The sequence below is a fragment of the Panthera pardus genome, unplaced genomic scaffold (genome assembly GCF_024362965.1).
Source record: "Panthera pardus isolate Hobbes unplaced genomic scaffold, ASM2436296v1 HiC_scaffold_12, whole genome shotgun sequence".
Lineage (NCBI taxonomy): Eukaryota > Metazoa > Chordata > Mammalia > Carnivora > Felidae > Panthera > Panthera pardus.
In genome coordinates this window covers 41051616-41075522 of record NW_026526677.1, presented here as the reverse complement: position 1 = coordinate 41075522, position 23907 = coordinate 41051616, and the positions used below count along the sequence as shown (strand labels likewise).

The window sequence follows — 23907 nt, the reverse complement described above, 5'->3', positions numbered from 1 at the left end:
TTGAATAACTAATGGCAGATCCAGTATTTCATTGTTCCCATTTGTTTTAACCCCCAGGAAAAATGTTTCAATAAGACTTCACTTGTTTTCTCAGGGCAAATTTAATTCTTAAAATATCTAGATATGCAAATTTCTCTAAAATTATATTTTAAACTATATCTGAAGAAGTTACTGTTTTAAAATTATACTTTGAATCATTTCTTTGGGAATAAAATCTTAGTCATAACTTCACCGGAAATGACCTATATGGGGTATTTGTGCTATCACTTTTTCCCATCTCATCCCATGGCAGACATCACCATCAATCATGGCTTCTTTCCTGTTAAGCCCTTATAGCTTCAAGTTCCCTTTCAGCCTCATATTCCAGGCAGCCACACTTAAGCCTCTAGGATTTCAGTTGAATATTTAAGATTCCCCAGAACTGGGGAGGAAGGAGGTGGAGGTAACTAAAGGCTGTTTCCTAGGTAATGAATTAGCCAAGTACAAGTGAATCTTTGGCCAAGACCTGGAGAACAGTTGAAGACAATTTGATTGTTAAAAGGTGGGGGAAGTAGCATCTGAAGTGTTAATTTTTTTTAAGTAGAATTATTTTTTTAATGTTTATTTATTTTGTTTTTAATGTTTTAAATTTTATTTAAATCCAAGTTAGTTAACATATAATACAATAACGATTTCAGGAATAGAATTTAGTGATTCATTACTTACATATAACTCCCGGTGCTCATCCCAAGAAGTGCCCTCCGTAATGCCCATCACCTGTTTAGCCTGTCCACCCACCCAACACCCCTACAGCATCCCTGTTTGTTCTCTGTATTCAAGAGTCTCTTATGGTTTGCCTCCCTCTCTATTTTTCCTTTCCTTTCTCTATGTTCATCTGTTTCTTAAATTCCACGTATGATTCCATCATACATTTATTTTTCTCTGATTTCACTTGGCATAATTACACTCCAGTTCCATCCACATTGTTGCATGAGGTGTTAAGTATTAATGGTTTTCTTTCAAAGTACACAGGAAGAAACTTAGACCAGGAATCAGGAAATGTGGGTGTGGTTTCAGCTCTGAGAGTGGTTCTGGTAAGGTCACACAAACCCTATGGCTCTTAGTTGTTTTCAGTTGAAACAAAATTGAACTAAATATTCAGTAGAGTCGTAATTCTAAAGTTCTACAATTTTAATGATTTTTTTTAACGTTTATTTATTTTTGAGACAGATAGAGACAGAGCATGAACAGGGAAGGGTCAGAGAGAGAGAGGGAGACACAGAATCTAAAACAGGCTCCAGGCTCTGAGCTGTCAGCACAGAGCCTGATGCGGGGCTCGAACTCACGGACCGCGAGATCATGACCTGAGCCGAAGTCGGCCACTTAACCGACTGAGCCACCCAGGCGCCCCTAAAGTTCTACAATTTTATTTTATTTTATTTTATTTTTTTTTAAATTTTTTTTAACGTTTATTTATTTTTGAGACAGAGAGGACAGAGTATGAACGGGGGAGGGTCAGAGAGAGGGAGACACAGAATCGGAAGCAGGCTCCAGGCTCTGAGCTGTCAGCACAGAGCCCGACGCGGGGCTCGAACTCACGGACCGCGAGATCATGACCTGAGCCGAAGTGGCCGCTTAACCGACTGAGCCACCCAGGCGCCCCAAGTTCTACAATTTTAAATGTAGGTTAAAGACAACATATCTATAGTCAAATCATACATTTAAGATTTAAGAATATTACTGAGGAACTAAAAGTAAATTGAAAATACTCTGATTAGAATATGTAGAAATGGTTTAAAAACTGCCAAATGTCATAAACTGTTGTGTAAATTCAAACCTGTGATAATGAGCAAATTAAATTTTATTTTAAAGGATAATGCTATACAACTTTATCTTCAACTTTGAATCAGGGACTTTTCTCTTCCTTCGTATCAATTTAGGTTTAAATTTGGAAAGGACTCAGGGGCACCTGGGTGGCTCAGTCAGTTAAACGTCCGACTTCGGCTCAGGGCATGATCTCGCGGTTTGTGAATTCAAGCCCCACGTTGGGCTTTGTGCTGACAGCTCAGAGCCTGGAGCCTGCTTCAGATTCAGTGTCTCCCTCTCTCTCTGCCCCTCCCCTGCTCACGGTCTGTCTCTCTCTGTCTCACAGTAATAAATAAATGTTAAAACCTTTTTTTTTTTTTTAATTTGGAAAGGACTCCGAAAGTCAACAAATTTGATCCTAATTGAGATGTGAAATCTTTTGTCTCTCTTAGCACTTTCTAGGCATCATGGCAACTTCATCTGAAGAAGTTTTGCTAATTGTAAAGAAGGTGCGTCAAAAGAAGCAAGATGGAGCTTTATACCTCATGGCAGAAAGGATTGCTTGGGCACCTGAAGGCAAAGATAGATTTACAATCAGCCATATGTATGCAGATATTAAATGTAAGTCAGCTATACTAAGGCCTGATGTAACATTTGCTAATAATTTTATAAGAAGATTGCTTATACAATCTTTGTGGATTTTTTTATTATAGTGTCCAAAAAACCAGCTGTATGGAAATAATGTTAAAGTGGGATCGCTGAACGTATGTTATTCTGTAACCTGCCTTTCCCACTTTATAATAATAAAAGTTTATATAGTTTTACACATGTGAATCTACATCATGTAAAAGTCTCCACACATCGCCACTTTTAAGAGTTGGATAATACTCCACTGAATGGATATAGAATCAATTTAATCAGTTTCCTTGAAGGACAGTTAAGAAGTTTACAGAATTCTTTTTATTGCAAACAGTATTGCAGTATAGGTCTGTGTACTAATATCTTTGTGAGGTGTTGTATATGTGGGATACATCCCTGCAGTGGATTTACTGATTCAGATGGTTCATGCATTTAAAATGTAGGTTGATGCCAGATTGCCCTTTAACGAAATTGTATTGTTTAAGCAAGTTGTGTAGTTAATCTTTGGTTATGTGGCCATTGTCTGTTGAGAAGATAGACTCAATTTTTTATTGGATATAAATAGGAGAAATACAGAGCACAGTATCCTTAACAAATTGTGGTATCTGAACTGTGACCTTAATTTGGATTCATTTATTTTCTTGGATATAAAATTCTTCTCCAAGATAAAATCTTATGTAGATTTCAAGGAATGTGATACCTCAAAAAATAAGACACTCTTCACCTTGCAGGTGCTAGATTTGTAAATGTCCTTTGTGTGTGAACAGTTGCCCTAAGGACTTAACCTCAACTTTGCTACTGGAAATGACCAAGATTTTCATCCATTTTCACTGAAATAATTTAGAATTTTTACTTTCAAAAGGAAATACTGTTTGAAATTCATCATAATTAAGTACTGCCTAAGCTGTCTGGTCTTTTGTCCGCTATTCTGGTAATATTACCTCCTTTTAAAACTTTGTTTCTGTGGAAAAGTGACTCACCAAGTTCCTCATAGTACTCTTACAAACTAACATTTGTACCAGAAGAGACTCATAAATTAGGAACTTCCTCTGTTAGCATTTCTCTTCAACAGGAAGTTGGTCCTGTAGCTCTGTAAAACATGCACTCGTTGTGATACCCACAACGTACAATAAAGAATATACCCTTCTCCTATTTCTTGACAATTCTGTTATTGGGAAGGAGAGCACATACTCAAATCTAGATCTGCACCAGATCAGTATTCATTTTAAGTTGAATATTTGAAATAAAGCTCATTTCTGAAAGAAGCCATTGAAAATTATCAGTAATAAATTACTAAGGTGAAAATCAGCAGTTAGGTTAGCTAATTACAGAACTTCAGAAATAGGCCTCTTAGAGGCAAGAGCCAAGCTAGAGCAAGGCTACAGCAGTCACTGAGAAAAGATGAATAAAAAGGAGTGATGGTTTGTTTTGGAGAAATGGAAAGCCACAATAGGCTGGCTGACAGCCTACATTGCTCCGTATTGCTGCTTTTTGTAGTTAGATATTTCATCTAGACTGTTGGCCTGGAAGCAGCATCTTGATTGAAAAAGTTTGTTTAGGGATTAGTAGGTGGTTTGGACCATGAGCTCTAGGCAGCATGTTCGCACTGTCATGAGTCTCCCATTTCATGAGACAGAACCCCTCCATCCCTCTCCCTCTGTGGAAGACAAGGACTACTGTTGCCATGAGGCCCACTCTTTAAGAGTACAAGTTGTCTATAATGTGGATGTATTTTGAGGTTCCCAACATCTATTTATTATGAAAATTTTCAAAGTTGCAGAAAAATTTTAAGAATGGTGCAATGCATACTATACAATATATCTGACTTACGTGTGCATACACTCTGCTTTGTAATATTTCGCACTGAGAAAATTTTAATAGTAAACATCCAGGACATTGTTACATCCCCAGTTGTCCCAGTAATGTTCTTTTGTAGTAATGATTTTTTTTTAAACCCTATCCAGTCTGGGTTCACATATGTCGTTGTAGTACCTTCAGTCTTTATAGACTTGTCAAATATCATACATTCTGATTATGTCTGCTTATCCTCTCAAGGTTTTTTGAAAATTATTTTCATGCATACTTGTGTTTCTTATAAACTGAAAAGTTTACAGGCTTGATTATACTCAAGTTAAACATTTGCAGCAAGAACAACACATTGGTGGTCTTTACTTACTATTCTGTTCCCTGAGAAAGCCTGTAGTGTCAGGTTGTCCGACTCTGGATGAGATAAAGTTTGATCACTTGGTTGAAGTGATGACACCAGATCTCTCAAATGTAAAATTATGTATTCTTCTTTGCAGTTAGTAAGACATGGGCTGTGATTTGGAGCTTTTTGAATTAGGACAAATCATTTTTATTTATGATAATGATTGGAGGTAGCTGTTCACGGTCAGGACTCCTAGTTGGCTATTTGGAGATTTTCCCCAGTTGAGTGAAAACAAAAGCCCTTTAATATCTGGCGATGGAAGCAGTGGGTGAGAAGTGCCACACAAAGAGGGTGCTGAAGAAGGAAGCAGAGTGTTAGCGGTGAATTTGTTAAACTATGCTCTGATTATATGGGATTATTTGAGAAGAGTTCATTTCTGCAAAAGCATTAAGATTGGAACAGGGCAGCTAAAGCCCAAAGGAATTCTGAATCTTCTTGGGAGGAGAAATGGTGTATTGTAGAACGATTTCCACAATGTGGGTGTCCTCATCTAATTTGTCTCATGTTTCTTTTTAGGCCAGAAAATTAGTCCAGAAGGAAAAGCTAAAATCCAACTTCAGCTGGTGTTGCATGCAGGGGACACAACTAACTTCCATTTTTCCAATGAAAGCACAGCTGTGAAAGAGCGAGATGCAGTGAAAGACCTTCTTCAGCAGCTGCTGCCCAAATTCAAGAGGAAAGCAAATAAAGAACTGGAAGAGAAAAACAGGTGAAGGAGGAAAAGAATAGCCTTTTGAAGGGACACTAGATTCTCTCCAGTCTCTTAGTAGAGTAACAGCTGTTAAGTCTTAACCCTTGTGCTACATTAAATTAACTGCCTCAACTCTAATAATCGGGTGAGGAACAGAACTGAGATTCAGAGGTGCCAAAGTCCTTTAATTCCTTCTCCCAGTTCTCCGTCACAGAGAAGACACCGAACTATTAGGAATGTGTTTGTGAATGAGAAACCTGAAAAATCACGCTGTAAAAAAAGTTGAGAAAGCGTGTAAAGTAATGAGAATTTCTGATAAGGTGAATTACTCCATTGCCAGTATTTTCCAGGCCATCCATGCTTAAGTCTCCAAGTGCTTATCACCATGAAAAATTAGTGTCCAGAAAATCTCAAGCATACCTTTTCTCTTTCCCTTTCATCTTTATTTATAAAAGAGAATACAGTACAATACAAATACAGACATAGTGACCTTTGTATCACTGGGATATTGAGATGAATAACACCAATAACCCTCAGAGAATTTAGGCTTTGCTTCTTCAGACTTACTTCCATTTATCTTCATTTGTTCCTCCAAAAGCTTTTTTTTTAGTTTGAATTATTAAGAGATGAACTAAATGACTTCTGCTGCTCCATCATCATAAAATGAAAGTTGTGGGTCTCACTGTTTTGTGTTGTTAAAGTCCTTTTTTGTGTGTGTGTGTCTTTTTAAAGTGTTAACATAAATGGTGTTTTATTCTAGAAGTTCAATATATTCAATATATTCTATCACCAGAATGCTGCAAGAAGATCCTGTTTTGTTTCAGCTTTATAAAGACCTTGTTGTGAGTCAAGTGATCAGTGCTGAGGAATTCTGGGCCAATCGTTTAAATATAAATGCGACAGAGAGTTCTTCTACATCCAATCATAAGCAGGATGTTGGCATTTCTGCAGCATTTCTGGTATGTGACCCTTCTAGATTTCTGAAGGAAAAAAGAAAACTGATATATGTGTTAGCAATGCCATTTCTTTTGTAAAACTTAGCATTTCCTTAAAGCAAATCAATAGTTACTTTGGTATCCATGGTATTCTAAAGTATTTTAAAAATAGATGCAGTATTTTTTAAATGGATGCTTCTTGTGGCCCCTGGGTGGCTCAGTCGGTTAAGCGTCCAACTTTGGCTCAGCTCATGATCTCGCGGTTCAAGAGTTCCAGTCCTGTGTCAAGCTCTATGCTGACAGTTCAGAGCCTGGAGCCTGCTTTGCGTTCTGCATCTCCCTCCCTCCCTCTCTCTCTCTGCCCCTCTCCCACTCACACTCTGTCTCTCTCAAAAATGAATAAACGTTAAAAAAAATTTTTTTTTAAATAGATGCTTCTTCTTGCCAGTTAACTTTTTTTGGTTTTTGGACTTGACCCTAATATGCTGGAAATTAAATGGAGTTTAATAAAAGAGAATCTTTTAGCAATTGGACTAATACTTGTTTCCCCAAATTCTTTTAAAGTTAGGGCTTTCTGATACTTTATTTTATGATTGCTATATATATAAATGCAGAGTTAAATGTGAAATGACCATGGTATGACAGAAAAAGTAAGACTTGTAAAATGTATTTTAGTGAAAGATTGAGAATACCCTTCCTGTGGAATTAGAAGATGGGATTCATTTAGTCTATGCTTTGGTGGAACCAGAGCAGTGTTTATGCATTTAACAAGAACTTGAGTACCAGTTATATGTTTAGCATCTTTCTGGGCACTTAGTAGTAAATTGAATGAACGAGGCCTTTCCTAAAGAAACCAGTCAGACCATAAGAGACTCTTAAAAAAACTGAGAATACACTGAGGGTCGATGGGGGGTGGGAAGGAGGGCAAAGTGAGTGATGGACATTAAAGAGGGCACCTGTTGAGATGAGCACTGGGTGTTGTATGAAAAACCAATTTGACAATAAATTTCATATTAAAAAAATAAAAAATAAAATAGTAAAAAAAAGAAAGAAACCAATCAGATAATATTTATTTATTTAGTAACCAAGATTTATAGTTATTTTGGTAACTGTACAAGTGTTATGTTAAAGCTCCACTAGCTATCTTCCTTTGGCCACACGTACACATACCTATTTGACCATGTTGAATTTTCAAGGAAACCGATTTCACATCAGTAAGACTATGTGAAACCAAGCCAGGCTTCTTTGAGCCCTATCTCTATGCCAAAAATAAAGGTGAGGGACATATTTCTGTCTCTCTAGTTTATTCAGAAAGTCTATTTTTCCACCTTTGTCCAGTGTCTATTATATGTTTACGCGTCTTCCCTCAATATTCTAGTAAATATATACGTGTGGTCTTTATTTTAGGCTGATGTCCGGCCCCAAACAGATGGATGTAATGGTCTGAGATACAATTTAACCTCTGATATCATTGAGTCCATATTTAGGACCTATCCAGCAGGTAAGAAGAATCAGTCTTTCCACATAGTAGAAATATTTGGATGAATTCAGTAATAATACTTAAGTGAAAAACAAGTATTGCAAGGGAGCATTTTAAATAGCCAAAGTAAAAAAGTTACAGTACTTACGATTTTATTGAGTTTATTGTTTTAGGGGAGATTTTTCTTCCCTACAGTTGATTCTGGAATGGCAAATTGTTTCCATTATTAAAAGTCAGAGTTGTTAGTTTAAAAAAAAGAAAGCTTTACCTTTATTCCTGATGAAGTGCAATAAAATAAGCGTGAAGTACTTACCCAACATCTGACATATAGTAGTTATTAAGGGCTTAGTATATAATGTGCTGTCATCAGTTCATTGGTATGATGATTTTTCCATTCTTCCATCAGTGGTTCTTAAACTCTATTTACCCTTCAGCAAACCTGCACAAGATGGCCTGCTCCAGAGGTATCAGTACATAGTTTCTACAACGCTAACTCAGATCCATCATCATGCTGCCTCCAAAGTGACCTTTCTAACCCACAAATCATTACCCTTGCAGAAACCATCTTAAAAGTATAAATGACTTGATCCCAGCTTTATTAATTGAAGTGTGCAGCTGAGGTTGCGAGCCCCACCACTTCAGTCATTCTGAGCAAACAGTTCTGTCTCAAAGCATGTGCTGTTCTCTCTTCTCACTTCCTCACTGTGCCCCGTTAGTCCTTCAGAACATAACTCCCCCATGGGATTCAACACAAGTACTGCCTCACTACCACCTCTATAAAATCCTGACTTCTTTGGGCAGGTATACAGCTCCCCTTTGCTTCTGTAGGGGCTTGTGTCTGCCTCAACAAGTTATCACGTTGTAATTTTTATATCTTTCTGATAAGAATGTAATTCTGTAGTGCATATTACATACCAGACACCATTCCGAGGCCTTGATATATATTAAGTCATTTAGTCATCACAAGTAACCCTATGAAGTAGGCAGTGTTAATACCCTCATAGGACAGATGAGGAAACCGAGATGGAGAAAGATTAAGTAATTTACACAAGGTCACATAGATAGTAAGTGGCAGACCTAGAATTTCAAACCCAGGCTCTCTGGCTCAAGAGACCATGCTCTTAACCTCTTTGCTCATTGGATTGTGAGCTTCTGAGGTGTGCTGAACTGATAGTCCTAGTGGGTATTGATTCTTGGTATTTCTACTAAAATTTTGAAATTTGTTAATTCTTTTGGTGCAAAATAAGGTTTCGTTTGTAATTGGTTAAGATTTATACAGGTAGTGAGTGCCTCACCTAGTCTCTCAAGTTATATTTCAAATTTACAATTAGATTATTATATATGGTATGTAAAGTTGAGCAGTTTAGTAATCTAGTTTTTGCTATTCTGTATTTCAACTAATTTAAGAAGTTTTAAGAAATGGAAACTCTCTATGTAACTATTACGGTTTTTTTCCACAGTAAAAATGAAATATGCAGAAAATGTTCCCCACAACATGACAGAAAAGGAATTTTGGACACGTTTTTTTCAGTCCCATTATTTTCACAGGGACCGGCTGAATACAGGGTCAAAAGACCTCTTTGCAGAATGTGCCAAAATAGATGAAAAAGGTAACTGCTTATCCCTCACATGCTAAAATTTAATTTGCTGTTCTCTAGTCCTCTAGTTACAGTGCTGTTAATGACTTTTTTTATTTTTGAGAAAGGTAAGACTTGACCAACTTTTATTTCATTGATTTTGTAGGGTTAAAAACCATGGTTTCACTAGGAGTAAAAAACCCACTGCTTGACTTGACAGCTTTGGAAGATAAACCATTAGATGAGGTAAGCAGTACCAAAAGAATTTATGAGAGGGGTGCCTGGCTGGCTCAGTTGGTAGAGCATGCAACTCTTGATCTAGGGGTTGTGAATTTGAGCCCCACATTGGGCATAGAGCCTACTAAAAAACAAAAACAAATTTTAATTTTTTTTTAACTTTTGTTTATTTTTGAGAGATAGAGACAGAGCATGAATGAGGTAGGAGCAGAGAGAGAGGGAGACACAGAATCCAAGGCAGGCTCCGGGCTCTGAACTGTCAGCACAGAGCCCGATGTAGGGCTCGAACCCACGAACTGTGAGATCATGACCTGAGCCGAAGTCAGATGCTTAACTGGCTGAGCCGCTCAGGTGCCCCATAAATTTTAGTTAAAAAAAGAATTTATGAGAAAAAACAGTCTTCCTAGTTTCAACTAGTTTAAAAATTGCCTTCAGTGTAGATATTCCACTTCTGAGAATAAAATACACAAAGTACTGTTATTTGGAGTGATTTATCAGAAGTGCTTCTTAGTGGCACTGTTTGCTGTTAAAATTGCCTTGGAGAATTGAACTTATAGGCGTTGCTAAAACTTTTGTAACAGAATTTTAGTCGGTTGAGTGTTGGACTTCAGCTCAGGTCATGATCTCATGGTTTGTGGTTCCAAGCCCGCATCAGGCTGTGTTCTGGCAGCTCAGAGCCTGGAGCCTGCTTCAGATTCTGTGTCTCCCTCTCTCTCTCTGCCTCTCCCCCATTTGTACACTCTCTCTCTCTCTCAAAATTAAATAAACTTAAAAAAAAATAAAAAAATAAAAAATAAAAGAATTTTCTAGCTTCCACATAGCAATTCTCTAGGTAATAATGTGAAGGCTTAACATGTATTTGTGAGTCCAGCTTTATGCTCTAGCTGACATTAATCTAAAGAAATGTGGATAAATATTAGTAGATGAAGAAAAGATAACAAGCATTTTTCCATAGCCCACTATTTGGCAGACCTTGAACACACTCATGACCCTTACCCTATGCTAGCTCCAATATGTTTCAACAACTAGACCATCAAGTGTGAGCTACCTACCCCTGCATCGTGTCTCCAGACTTACAGATTTATCCAGTTATGGAGAGAGATATGATCCCTTCTGATTAGGGCAAATTCCATTCCTGTTTGTATCTTCTAGGGTAGGAACCTGCCTTCCTCAGTTATTCTCTTCACACTTATATTTTCATTTTCTTACCTTTCTTTTGGTTTCTCTTCTGCTGGCCATATACACATGCTTATACCTTCCTATCTTGTTTTTCTTAACTTTTTCCTTTATTTTCATGTATGTACTCTCCAAGTGAGGAAACTAATGTTAAAATTTTGACCTACAGTCTAGATTATAAATTAACAGAAAATAACCCTTGGTGCCCAGATAAGTCATTTCCTTAATGAAATTTAGTTTTCTTGGTAATTCTCCACATTCAGGCACTTCCTTGCTGAATTTCAACACATTAAAATATGACCCTCTGAAGTCATCCGGAAAAAAATGAAGCTTTATATGGGGAAAAGATTTTAGTGCTTCCCCCTGCCCTCAAGCCCGGTTTTCTTATAAAATGAGGTTAATAGTACTGATCTTAGTAGGGAGTAGGAAAGTTGAGATGTTGTTTAAGGGTATCAACTTGCCACTAGTAGATAAATAAATTTTAGATATCTAATGCACAGCGGAGTCAACAGTGCTGTGTTATAAACTTCAGAGTTGCTGCATCTTAATTGCCCTTACCTCGAAACAAAAAATGATAAGTATGTGACATGATAGAGATGTTAGTTAGCTGTAGGGTATCATGTTGGAGCACGTAAGTATCAAATCAACACATTTATACCTTTAACTTCTAAAATGTTACATGTCAATTATATCTCTGGAAAAAATGCAAAACAAAAAAAGTGCGGACTTTATGGGATTGCTACAAGAGTTAAAAGAGTGTGGTACACAGTGAGTACTCAACAAATAATAGGTGTTACTATAATTTCTGTTTTTAGTGCTATACAATATTTGATTGTATGGATATATAAACATATATATAACCAAACCCCTTAATAGAGACCTTGGTTGATTCACTTTTTCCTTTGGTGCCTTTTTCTTTCATCCTCTAGGTGTTATAACTGTCCTAGGTATGGCCTTGGGCCACCTTCTCAATACATTCTCTTCATTCCATTGCTTTGAATACTAATATGATGATGATGAATATGAAATGATGAATCCCAGGTAGCTGTGGTCTCTCTAACCCCAGAACTCCCAAAATCATACATCTGCCTGTTTACTTGATATCTTCACTTAGATATTTCAGACATCTCAGCATAGCATGTCCAAACTGGAACCTTTTATTCCTCATATATCTGTTTCTTTCTGAGTCTTTCCCATCTCAGTAAAAAACAAAACAAAACATTGCCATAGACACAGTTGCTCAAGCCAAAACCTGGGAGTCTCCTTGATTCCTTCCCTTCCTTCACCTCCAAAACTCAGTTCATCAGTAAGTCCTCTACAAAACATCTCTGATTTGTCTACATCTGTCCATCTGTACCCTTACACCCTCACTATTAGGCTACCACCATTTTTGTCTTGATTGCTTGCGTTAGCCTCCTAATTGGTATTCTTATTTCCACTGTTTTTCCCTATAATTTATTCTCCCCTAGCAGTAAGAGTTATAAATCAGATCATAATAGTTTCCTATGTAAAACTTTTTGATGGATTCTCATTGAAATTAAAATAAAAATCAAAACTCCTACAAGGCTCTTCTTGACTCGGACTCTGTCTGCTTCTACCTCACTTTGGGCCACACCTTCTTTCAGGTCTGTTCCAGGCTTTTTCTACCTCAGGGTCTTTGCACTTACTGTTTCTCCTCCCTGCTCTTCCACCTAACTAGCTTCTACTCATCTTTTAGACATCTGTTCAAATGCTACTTCTTCAAGAGAGACCTTCCCTAACCTTTCTATCTAAAGTAGCTCCTCCTCTCCATCTAGTCACTGTATCATGCCACCCCTCTTTATTTTTTTTCATACCATGAGTCATTTTCAAAAGTGATCTTTTTATCTTGTCAGAGGGTGACTCTTCTTGTTGTATTGGCTTGTCACCCATACATGGCATGTATTAGGCACTCAGTAATTATTTGATAAATGAATGAATGGTATATGAGTCTTTTTGTAATTTTTCTTTTACATCTTTAGTCTTATGTCTTACCAATCCCTGGCCCACCCTTCATTCCAAGTGTACTGCAATACAGAAAAAAACTCATAATATGTATTCTGTTGCTTCTGTACCTTTGTTTAAGCAGATTTTTCTCCCTAAAATATCATTGTCTCTATGTCTGGCTTGCAAGCACTTATTCAACTTATGGTGCTTCTTGAAGCTTTTTTGAATCTACCTCTGCTCTCCTCCAGTGGGATTGGCTACTTCTTCTATTACAGCACATCATATAAGTTTTAACTACGTGTACACTTACAGCCCAGCATCCCACTAACTACTATACTGGCTCCTTTGGCACAAGATCTTATTAAGTTTCTGTCTATAGGGCCTAGCACATAGCATAAACTCAATACATGTTTGAAAATATCTGTTTCTCCAGTATCTCATTTTACATAGCTTAGACTTGCTTACACTAATACTAGCAAAGTTATAAAGCCAGAATTTAAAAACATATCTATCTGACTCCAAAGTCCATGCTTTTTTTTCCCCTACCATATTCTATTACTTCATTTAATATTTTGCTAGCTATATCTAAAACTGGTCTTTAAAAAAATGCATCTTTCGAGGCACCTGGCTGACTCGGTAGAGCATGCAACTCTTGATCTAAAGGATGTGAACAACTTTGAGCCCCACATTGGGTGTAGAGATTACTTTTAAAAATAAAATCTTAAAAACAAATGCATGGTTTAAGGTTAAGATTATTTTTGTGAAGCCAGAAGGAATATGTTGTATTTTTAATCTGTAACTTATTTTTAAATGTTTACCTGTAAAAATTAAGTAATTCTCAGAATTAATGAAGTCCCATCATCCAATTTTTTCAGCTAGCATATCTCTCATAATGGGTAAGAAAACTAGAATTTTATTTTGAATTTTAATCCTCTAAATTATGTCTCCTAGGGCTATGGCATTTCTTCTGTGCCATCTGCTTCTAATTCCAAATCCATAAAGGAGAATAGTAATGCTGCCATCATCAAGAGGTTTAACCATCACAGTGCCATGGTCCTGGCAGCAGGTCTCAGGAAACAGTTAAGTATACATGCAAAGGTTCAATAACTGGACTTTTCAAGATAGCCAGATGGAGTTGTATTGTTGCTCTGCTTGTGATTTTTAACATTTTTCCCACTTTGTTTTAAGAGAAGCACAAAATGAACAAAATGGTGAGCCCAGCAGCATTGATGGAAATTCTGGAGATGCAGATTGCTTCCAACCAGCAGTCAAAAGGGTATGAGTAAAAAGTGTGGAACGTTTAGAACTCAGGTTTCTCCAGAAACCTTGTATAACTTACTAGTACTTTATGTTGATCCTTGATTATTTAAAATGACTCAGTTCTTCTGGTCGAGACATTAGGTGTTTGGCATAAGTTATAGAACACTTAAAAGAACACTTTCTTGGTTTTAACTTGCCAGCCACCTTTCCATGAACTCCTGTCTATTCACTGTTTTTATTGGCTTTCTTCTCTTTTTTTCCTTCACATCTACACATACAGTTTGTGTTGTGGGCAAGAGTATCAACAAAGGCAATATGACAAGAATAAAAACTAAAGGTCTGTGTATATGATTTTAGAAGATAGGGTTTGGGCCTTATATTAACCCTAGCATTTCAGAGCTAGAAATGTGTTCTCATTAGATATTGAAGAAATCATTTAGGGCTATGAGAGAATAAGGACACAATTGTCTACTTCCATATTTCTTCTTTCTTTGCAACTTTGCCAAGCTACTCTTTCAGTTTTTTAAAGTTCCTTCCCAATTACAAAAAATGAATATGATAAAGTTTTCTTAGAGGGCAATCAGGCAATATATATTAAAATTTTAAAGGTTTATTGCCCTGTCTATTTTGGGACAGCATTTCATTTTGGACACTTATTTAAAAAGGTAAAGATGTGCAAATATTTAGGTATAAATATTCATTACAGTACTATAATAGAGAAAATAGCAAATATCCTAATAATATCTGTGGTGTGTCCAAACAATGTAGATCGATGCAGCCATGAATAACTTGAAAAGGATTCATGACCTACTGAATTGAAAGGAGTTCACATTTACCATAACAGTAGTGTAGTTCATAAAAAATTAAAGACACCAATTTTTTTAATTGTTTATTTTGAGAGAGAGAGTAGGTACATGCATGAGAGAGGGACAGAGAGAGAGAGAGAATCCCCAGCAGGCTCCATGCTTTCAGTGCAGAGCCAAATGTAGGGCTTGATCTCACGAACCATGAGATCATGACCTGACCCAGAATCAAGAGTCAGAGGCTCAACTGACTGAGCCACCCAGGCACCCAAGAAACCATTTTTGAGTTGCCTGAAATACTAAAGGGTGGGAAACAAAAATGAATTTAACAGTTCTTATTCTCAGCGTTCAGTGTCTATAGGGAAGACAAAATCAAAAGAACAATTTCAAAATAAGGTATAGTAATTGTGGGGTGCCTGGGTGGCTCAGTTGGTCGAGCGTCTGACTCTTGACTTTGATTCAGGTCATGATCGCCCGTTGTGTGAATTCAAGCCCTGCATCGGGCTCTGTGCTGACACTGTGGAGTATGCTTAGGATTTGTCTCCCTCTCTCTCTGCCCGTCCCCCACTTGCTCTGTATGTCTCTCAAAATAAATAAAAGTAAATGTGAAAAAAAAAAAAGTATAGTAGTGTTATTTACAATAGGAACCAGAATAAAAATTAATGAATTAAATAAAAAGTTCACAGATCAGACTGTGTGACACAATTTCATATGTAAAAAAAACTTTAAGAACTTTTTAAAAAGGACCTCAGAAATATACGCTAAGGGGTTATCTTTCCATAAAGGGATTATGGGTGATTTTTAACTTGAGTTCATGTTTCAGTAACTTAATATGTTTTTACAGGCATATACACTTTTAAAATTAACAAACCCAAGAAAATATTTTTTTTTCTTAAGTTTTTAACTATTTTTTTAAATGTTTATTTATTTTTGAGAGAGAGACAGAGCATGAGCGGGGCAGGAGTGAGAGAGAAGGAGACACAGAATCTGCAGCAGGCTCCAGGCTCTGAGCTGTCAACAGAGCCCTACATAGGGCTTGAACCCATGAACTGCAAGATCATGACCTGAAGTTGAATGCTTAACCGACTGAGCCACCTTGGCACCCCAAGTTTTTATTTAAATTCCTGTTAGTTAACATACAATGTAATACTAGTTTTAGGTGTACAATTTAGTGATTCAGCACTTACGTACAATGCTTGGTGATCATCACTTGGTGTACTCCTTTAAAAAATACTTATTGAAGCCATAAATAATCGACTAAGAAAAGTGAAAGGAAAATTAAAGTTACAGGGGAGGTTGGGTGGCTCAGTCAGTTGACTGAACTCAGTTGAGTGACCATTAATTTCGGCTCGGGTCACATAGTCTCACGATTAGTGAGATCAAGCCCTCATTAGGCTCCACACTAACTGTGTGGAAGTCTGCTTAGGATTCTCTTGCTCTCACTCTCCCCCTCACATGCATGCATGCGCTCTCTCTCCAAATAAGTAAATAAACGTTAATAAAATAAAAAATGAAATGGAAGTTATAGAGAGGAGTTTAAGGAGAAATACAGGAAGTGACACTCTTTGCAATACTGTGCAGTAAGTACATTTGATTCTTGGTAATTAAAGAGTTGTCAAAAGTCATAGTTTGTTACATTTTCACAATATTCAATATTACTGACTCTGTTCTTTCAAATCAGTAGTTTGAAATAGTCTGCTCTATGTTCTGCAAAAGGGTCTTAAAGAATGAGAGATTCAGAAGTAGTGATAGACAAAGTCCTTACTTTATAGATTTTTCATTTAGGTATGTGAGTCAGGATGCCTGACGAGGCCTTAGCAGAGGTTTAGGATTTGGGTTGTTATGGGAGGTTAGGGAGGGACATGACTTAGGCAACAGCAGGGGTAGAAATGAGCTTGACATACATGGAAAGTAATGAAGATATTGGTATGCCTTGAATTTAGCTGAAGGGTATAGAGTTGAGAAAGTAGTAAAAAATTAGGCTGAGTCCAGGTAAAGTGGGGCTGATGAATGTGTTACTTTGAATATTCTACCGTCAGGTCTGTTCCTAAACTACAAGAGGACTATTCAGACTGTCAAAATAGGGACACTTTAAAATACTAAGTTTCAAATCCTTTTTGAGAGTTACTTAATAACCTAAAGGTTTTGATCCTAGTCCTGGTAGCTACAGGTGAGGGTTGACCAGAAGGTTTCATTGTTAAAGGGGCACCTGGGTGGCTCAGTCAGTTGCGTGTCCGACTTCAGCTCAGGTCACAATCTCACAGTTTGTGAGTTCAAGCCCCGTGTTGGGCTCTGTGCTGACAGCTCAGAGCCTGGAGCCTGCTTTGGTCTCTGTGTCTCCCTCTCTCTCTGCCCCTACTCCGCTCACAGTCTGTCCCTCTCTGTCTCTCAAAAATGAATAAACGTTAAGAAAATAAAACTAAAAAAGAAAGGTTTCATTGCTGTGTAAAGGCTGAAATGTTGTAGAATTATTTTCACAAATGTCCATGTAGATTGCTTTCTTGTGTCTTATAAAGTAGGCTGTAGAAGTTTAGCAGTTTGTTACTAGTACAGGAGGAAGATGAGCAAAACAAAGTAAAGAGTACAGAAGTAAACCCAAATACATGGAAGAATTACATGTATATATGATAAACATGATATTTCAGGATTAATGGGACAAGACAGATTATTCTACAAATGAGTGTTAAGAGGACTGACTAATAATTTAGTAAAAAGAAGCTCAGATTCCCTGCCTTACTTCTTATTCCAAAATAAATTCTAAGTGGATCAAAGATTTAAGCAGAAAATTAATCCACAGAAGAATAAGCAAAAAAGGGATAGTTAAAACCAAAAAACGCCCAATCGGAAGAAAACGTATTTACAACACTTCTAATAAATTAGTCTTTTGGCCGCCTGGGTGGCTCAATCAGTTAAGTGTCCGACTCTTGACCTCCGCTCAGGTCTTGATCTCAGGGTCGTGAATTCAAGCACTGAATTGGGCTCTGTGCTGGGTGTGAAGTCTACTTAGGAAAAAAAAAATAGTCTTATGTGGTGGAAAAATAGTAAAAGATACCATTTTCATCTGCCAGACTATTAAAAATTAAAGGTTCAGTAATAATATGGTCAGAGTGTAGGAAAACAGGTATTCTGTAAATGGTTGGTGAGAAAATGAGTTCAACCAATTGTAGAGCAGTTATCTCTAGGAACTGAAGCTCATGGTGGGAAGACTTCATATTTTACTCTCTGTAGAGTTGTACTTTTTCAATCATGTTCATTACTCTAGTAAGGAAAAGTTTCCATATAAAGTGCTGTGTTAATAATTATAGGCGAAGTTACAAGAGTCCATTGAATATGAAGACTTGGGAAAAAATAATTCCATAAAAACAATTGCACTAAACCTCAAGAAGTCAGATAGGTAAGTTTGGTCAATATTAAATTAACCTGAGACACAATAGTTTTATAACACAAGTCACTGCAGAGTATATTCTGCAAGTATAGCACTCCAGTTTTAAATCACTTTACCATAAAAATATATTATCTTTTTCTTTGAGAATTTACTTTGTGCATTTCAGAAAAGGATGCTAAATGATCAAAGCCAAGATAAAAATGTGTTCTCTGTACTGTTTGCTTACTGCCCATATAGGAATTAAGTTACTTTATTGAAATCTATTTAGCTTATATTATTTTTTGCTTTGGGGATAATGTTATATTGAGACTGCTAAAATATTTGAAGGACAAATGTTACGTGCCTTTATTCTGTGTTATGAGTCATTTCTTTCTTCCTTGCTAATCTTCAGGTATTATCATGGTCCAACTCCAATCCAGTCACTACAGTATGCAACAAGTCAGGACATTATTAATTCTTTTCAAAGTATTAGGCAAGAAATGGAAGCTTATACACCCAAATTAACTCAGGTAGGTGACTTGTACTGTTTGAAAACCAAAGTTCCCTTAGTTATTTCCTCAGTTTATGAGGACAAACACATTGAATTATATAAACTGTTTTAATTGCGTTTAAAGACATATTGCCACTAAATAAACTGAAAAAAAGGTAGGAAGAAAAAGGTATTTGGCATATTCAAGAAGCATCTGAAGTTAAGGTGGTAATGAAAAATAAGATAATGAGTTTTGTGCCAATTTTTTCCCTTCCGTATACATAGTGTTGCTGGGGAAATTTCCCAGATTTCCAGAAAACTTGTGGATATCACTGTCTAAATATTTTGCATGACCTTAAACTAGAATATATAAAATAGATCTTATTATCTAGTCTTTATTTTTCCCTGCTCTTATTCATACTTACATGGATCAGCAAGTTCTGTCCATTCTTCATTATTTCTTGACTCCTATCACCTTGGTTTAAGCAAACCTGAGTAGTTTTCCACAATGCCACTACAAGTTCTCTTTCTAAAAACAAATTTATCACCCTGTAGCTTAAATCCTTTACTGGCCCCTTTTGTTGCTATAGTTATTGTCTGAATGCCTTATCTGGTGTGCCAGAATCTTTACGTCTGGCCCGAACCCACATCTCCAGCTGCATTTCCACCATTCCTTTCCACACACAACCAAGAGTCCTCTCTCCAGCCTAACACACAAAACTGCCTAGAAAACAAAGTCATACTTTCTCTCTTAGCCTGTTTCCTGACCCTGAGGACCTAATAATAATTATTCAAAACTGAACTCAAATTACATTGTCTCTGTAAAGCAATCCTTAGCATGCCCAGTAACAAGTTTTGGAGGGGGGGGGGGGGGCTGGGGCACATCTTTTGTCTATTTTTGTAAACTCTGAATCAGAGTTCACATCTGTCTTGTAGTGCTTACCACATATTGGAACTTATTTTTTTTACTTACAGAAAGTTGCAAAAAAATGTTTTCTGGCTGTTTTGAGATAGAAACTCAAATATTTCAGTGTGTATTTCCTAAAACAAGACATTCTCATAAATAACACAGTACAATTACAGAAACGATAAGTTAACATTGATAAAGAATTTTTTTTTTAATGTTTGTTTATTTTTGAGAGAGTGCAAGCAGGTTAGGGGCATAGAGAGAGGGAGACAGAGGATCCAAAGCAGGCTCCATGCTGAGAGCAGAGAGCCTGACATGGGGTTCAAACTCCCAAGTCACAAGATGATGCCCTGAGCTGAAGTGAGACGCTTGACCGACTCAGCCACCCAGGTGCCCCTAACATTGATAAAGTATTATTATCCAGCCTATAAGTCTTAACAAAAATTTCACCAGTTGTACTACCAGTGTCCCTTGGAGCAAAAGAAAACTTTTTTTTTCTTGGTCCAGCATCCAAGTCAAGTTCATTGAGTTGCATTTAGTTCTCATGTTTTTTAGTCTCTTTTAAAATGGTATCATTTTAAAAATAAATAAATAAATAAATAAATAAATAAATAAATAAATAAATAAAATAAGGTGAAATGGTATCGTTTTTCAATCTCTTTTTGTTTTTCATGATCTTGATATTTGAATAAAAGCCAGTTTTTGTAAAATACCCTCACTTTGAGTTTCTCTAATGTTTCCTCATGACTGGATTCACATTAAGCATTTTGGGCAAGAATACCATAGAAATGATGTGTCATCCTCAGTGTATCGTATCAGGAGGCACATACTTAATTTGTCCTAACTTTTGATCACTTGGGTAGGGTAGTATCTATCTGGTTTTTCCACCAAAAAGTTAATATTTTTCTCTCTGTAATGAGTATCTTGAGAGAGATTTTAAGACCATATAAATATTCTATTTCCTATCAAACTTTTACCCACTAGTTTTTTAGAATCCGTTGATGATTCTTACAAAACACTTACTTCTGTGGTGGTGGTGGTGAAGTGGTGATTTTCTGATTCCATCATCCCTTCTACATTTGTCAGTTGACACTTTGCTACGACAAAGAGCTTCCCTTTCCTTCTGTGTTTATTTATAACAGAATGGACTCATGGGTTTTTACATTATTTTGTGGGTTATGAACTGTTGCTGTCTTTTTGTTAAACTAAAGTATAATTTACATAGTTAAATGTACCTTTTTTAGTCTCTTCTGCAAATTTTAATAAACACAGTTGTGTAACCACTGACACAATTAAAAAAAAAAATTTGTCACCCCCAAAAATGTACCCGTGCCTCTTTGCAATCAGACCCTTCCCACGCCCTTCACACTGGCTCCTATATCTTTCTGACAATGTCCTCATCAATTTTTGAGCACCTCCTTTTGAGTACCTTACTTTATGGAACGATGAGATAGATGTTCCAGGTTCATCTTATGCTTGCCCTGCCCCAGCCACAGAATCTTTTTTAAGGTTGGGTACACTTAGAAACCCAAGATCTGGGTGTGGTGTACTGGTTGCTGTTGGGGTGTCATTTGCTACTGGTTTATCGTCCCCTCCCTCCGCGAACAGAGCTAGGAAATACATATATGTTCATATATGTACACATAACAATTGTGGGATAATTTGACTCCTTTTTTTCATCTGTAGTGTAACCCAGCATCTGGCCCTTGGGCCTAAGTAGATCCTCCTAACTTTTTCAAGCTGTGGTCAATCCTAGATACTTAAATTCTTCCCCATACTCACCCTGCATGCCAAAAATGATTTCATATCTGAGACACATGAATTGAGTCAGGAAGGCCCAAGAAATCAATTGTCTGGGTGTATATACCTGAGTACGGCCTGTGGCTAGTCCGCCAGCTCAGCAATCACAGAAGCTTCTAGTTCCAAAGCATTATAAAATTTCTGACAAAAGTAGATAGGAATAACATGAACTCCCATGTCCCCTTAACTTGTGGTGGTCATATCCTGTACTCTTACACCAAGTTGAAATTTTGTTTTCACCCCGTCCATATATCATGGATTTCTACTTAATAAAAACTCCATTGAAAAGCCTTAGAGAGGGTAACCCTGCACTTGAGCTGTTCAACAAATGACTTGTTCCTCTATAACCACAGTGCCTGGCACTTGTTAGGCACTCACTGAATAGATATGTGAATTATTTTCCTAACTGTTGATACTGATACAGTGGGGAGTGTGTTTTTGCCCCTTTTGGTTAAGTATTCACTTCCTTGGAAAACTACAAACGATATATTTCTGCTCTGTTGAGTTTTCTCTTTTTTCCCCCTAGCTGCCAGTAAGTATACATGTTAACATGTTGTTTTAGTTGTTTTCTTAAGCTCAGTTTTAGCTTTAGTTGTAGAGCTCACAAGTTGAGTTGGTACTTAAGAAGGGCCAAAGTGTGACTTTTGGGGTCTAAAGATGTGCCAGGCATTACTGGAAGATTGGTAGTTATTCTGTTTCTATGCACACTGTGTTTCTGGCCTCACACAAAGCAGTTCACTCTAGTTGCTGTAGATTATGTGTTTATGCCGGAGTAAAGATGCACTGACCATTTTGCTGTAAAACTGAAATGTTAGGTAAGAAAGATGACAGGAAGAGGAAATCACTTTCTGTGTCTTCGCTTCTTGCAGGTTCTCTCAAGTAGTGCTGCCAGCAGTACTATCACAACACTGTCACCTGGAGGAGCACTTATGCAGGGAGGGACACAGCAAGCCATAAACCGTATGTGCTGGGCTTTCTGTTGCTGCCCCTTTACTTAAATGAGCTCTAAAGAGCAGCTTGAGAGGAATGCTGAAGTTACATTGGTTTTTGTTTGGAGCTTTCTGAAATTTTTGTTTTTGTGCATATAGATCCTGAGATCTATTTAGACAAGAGCTTAGGTTTCGTAATTGTCTTAATAGTACAAAGAGTGGTGCATTGCTAGTCTCCCTGTAGCATACCAAAAGCCTTCTTTTTTACTTTACACCTCTTAGAATAAAGGGAAATCTGAAAATTGCTCCAAAATCCAAGGGAATTTAAACTCTGGGATCTGTTAGCCACAAAATCGGGAACTTATCTCAGAATAGCACATCCTGGTTTGGCATTGGCCGAGAACATACGTTCAGATTTATTCTATGAGTGGTCGTTCTTTCAGAAGCTATACATATGTAAAAATAACCTTTATCCTATAGACCTCTTGTTTCTTCTACAGAGATGGTGCCAAATGATATTCAGTCTGAGTTGAAACACCTGTATGTGGCTGTTGGGGAACTTCTACGGCACTTCTGGTCCTGCTTTCCCGTTAATACACCATTCCTAGAAGAAAAGGTCAGAATTAATTCCAAACACAGCCAGCTCAGTGGTGGTGTGACTTAGCGAGATACTGTTTTGAAATTTGAAAATTGTATTGTTTACCATGTGCTAGACACTGGGATAAGCACTTGCATACGTTAATTTAAGCCTTCAGCATCCTGATGGAGGTAGGTATTAAAACCCATTTTATAGATGAAGAAATTTGAGATACAGGCCAGTTCTATAACTTATGATTGTACGTCTTAAAACTTGTGTCTACCTCTAAGCCACTGGGAGTAATTGAAGAACACAGATCCAAAACACATCACATCAGTAAAATTATTTATTTGGTATATTTTTTAGAGGTAATTAAATTCAAACTTATATTGACAACAAATATAGCACTAGCTGTTTAACACTAAAACCCTTTTAATCAATTAAAGGACAGTTGATACGTGGGAAAATATTTACAGCTTTAATAGTAATAGCTTAACTATGTAGATTACTCTTATAAACATTTCTTAAGAGAACGGTAAATACCCCATTAAAAATAATAGGCAAGAGACTTTTAACAGGCCCCTCACTAAAGAATGCGGGTGGTTCAGGAAACCTAAGAGGAAATTTTCATACTCACTAGTATTCAAATAAGTTCATCTTTAACGCTACAGCAAAAGAGCATTTTTTTATCAATTATTTATTTTTATTTTATTTATTTTTTTTTATCAATGATTTTTAAAAGAAAAAATTTTAAGTGATCAGTGATGGCTGAGTTGCTAAGAGTTCTTTCTTTTATTATTCATACTACCTTTTAAAAAAAAAGTTTGACCCAGAAATTCAACACTCAGAAATTTAACCTAAGGAAGTAATTAAGAATATTTATTAATATTTAGCAGTAGAGATGTTCCTCTACCACTGTCTCCAAAAGATGTGGAACTGGCCTAACTCTTGGCCAGAAGGGGCTTGGTTAAAGAAGCATTTGGTATGCCCGTACACTGAATACAATGCATCCATTTTAAACAGTGACTTAGATGAGTATTTAATGATTGAAAGATGTTCACGTTAAACCAAGTGAAATTTTAA

At 36.8% G+C, this 23907-nt stretch overlaps 1 protein-coding gene across 1 annotated transcript in view; it reads left to right on the top strand.

Moving 5' to 3' along the window:
* Positions 1 to 23907, top strand: part of GTF2H1 (general transcription factor IIH subunit 1) — a 37213-nt gene that overhangs the window by 6935 nt on the left and 6371 nt on the right. Inside the window, exons 2-13 of the mRNA XM_019456476.2 lie at positions 2238 to 2406; positions 5150 to 5342; positions 6118 to 6283; positions 7667 to 7760; positions 9200 to 9349; positions 9483 to 9562; positions 13646 to 13773; positions 13883 to 13970; positions 18063 to 18151; positions 18534 to 18651; positions 22188 to 22278; positions 22748 to 22863. Coding sequence (XP_019312021.1) covers positions 2253 to 2406; positions 5150 to 5342; positions 6118 to 6283; positions 7667 to 7760; positions 9200 to 9349; positions 9483 to 9562; positions 13646 to 13773; positions 13883 to 13970; positions 18063 to 18151; positions 18534 to 18651; positions 22188 to 22278; positions 22748 to 22863 — 1467 coding nt within the window. The 5' untranslated portion in view covers positions 2238 to 2252. The remainder of the gene's footprint in view (positions 1 to 2237; positions 2407 to 5149; positions 5343 to 6117; positions 6284 to 7666; positions 7761 to 9199; positions 9350 to 9482; positions 9563 to 13645; positions 13774 to 13882; positions 13971 to 18062; positions 18152 to 18533; positions 18652 to 22187; positions 22279 to 22747; positions 22864 to 23907) is intronic.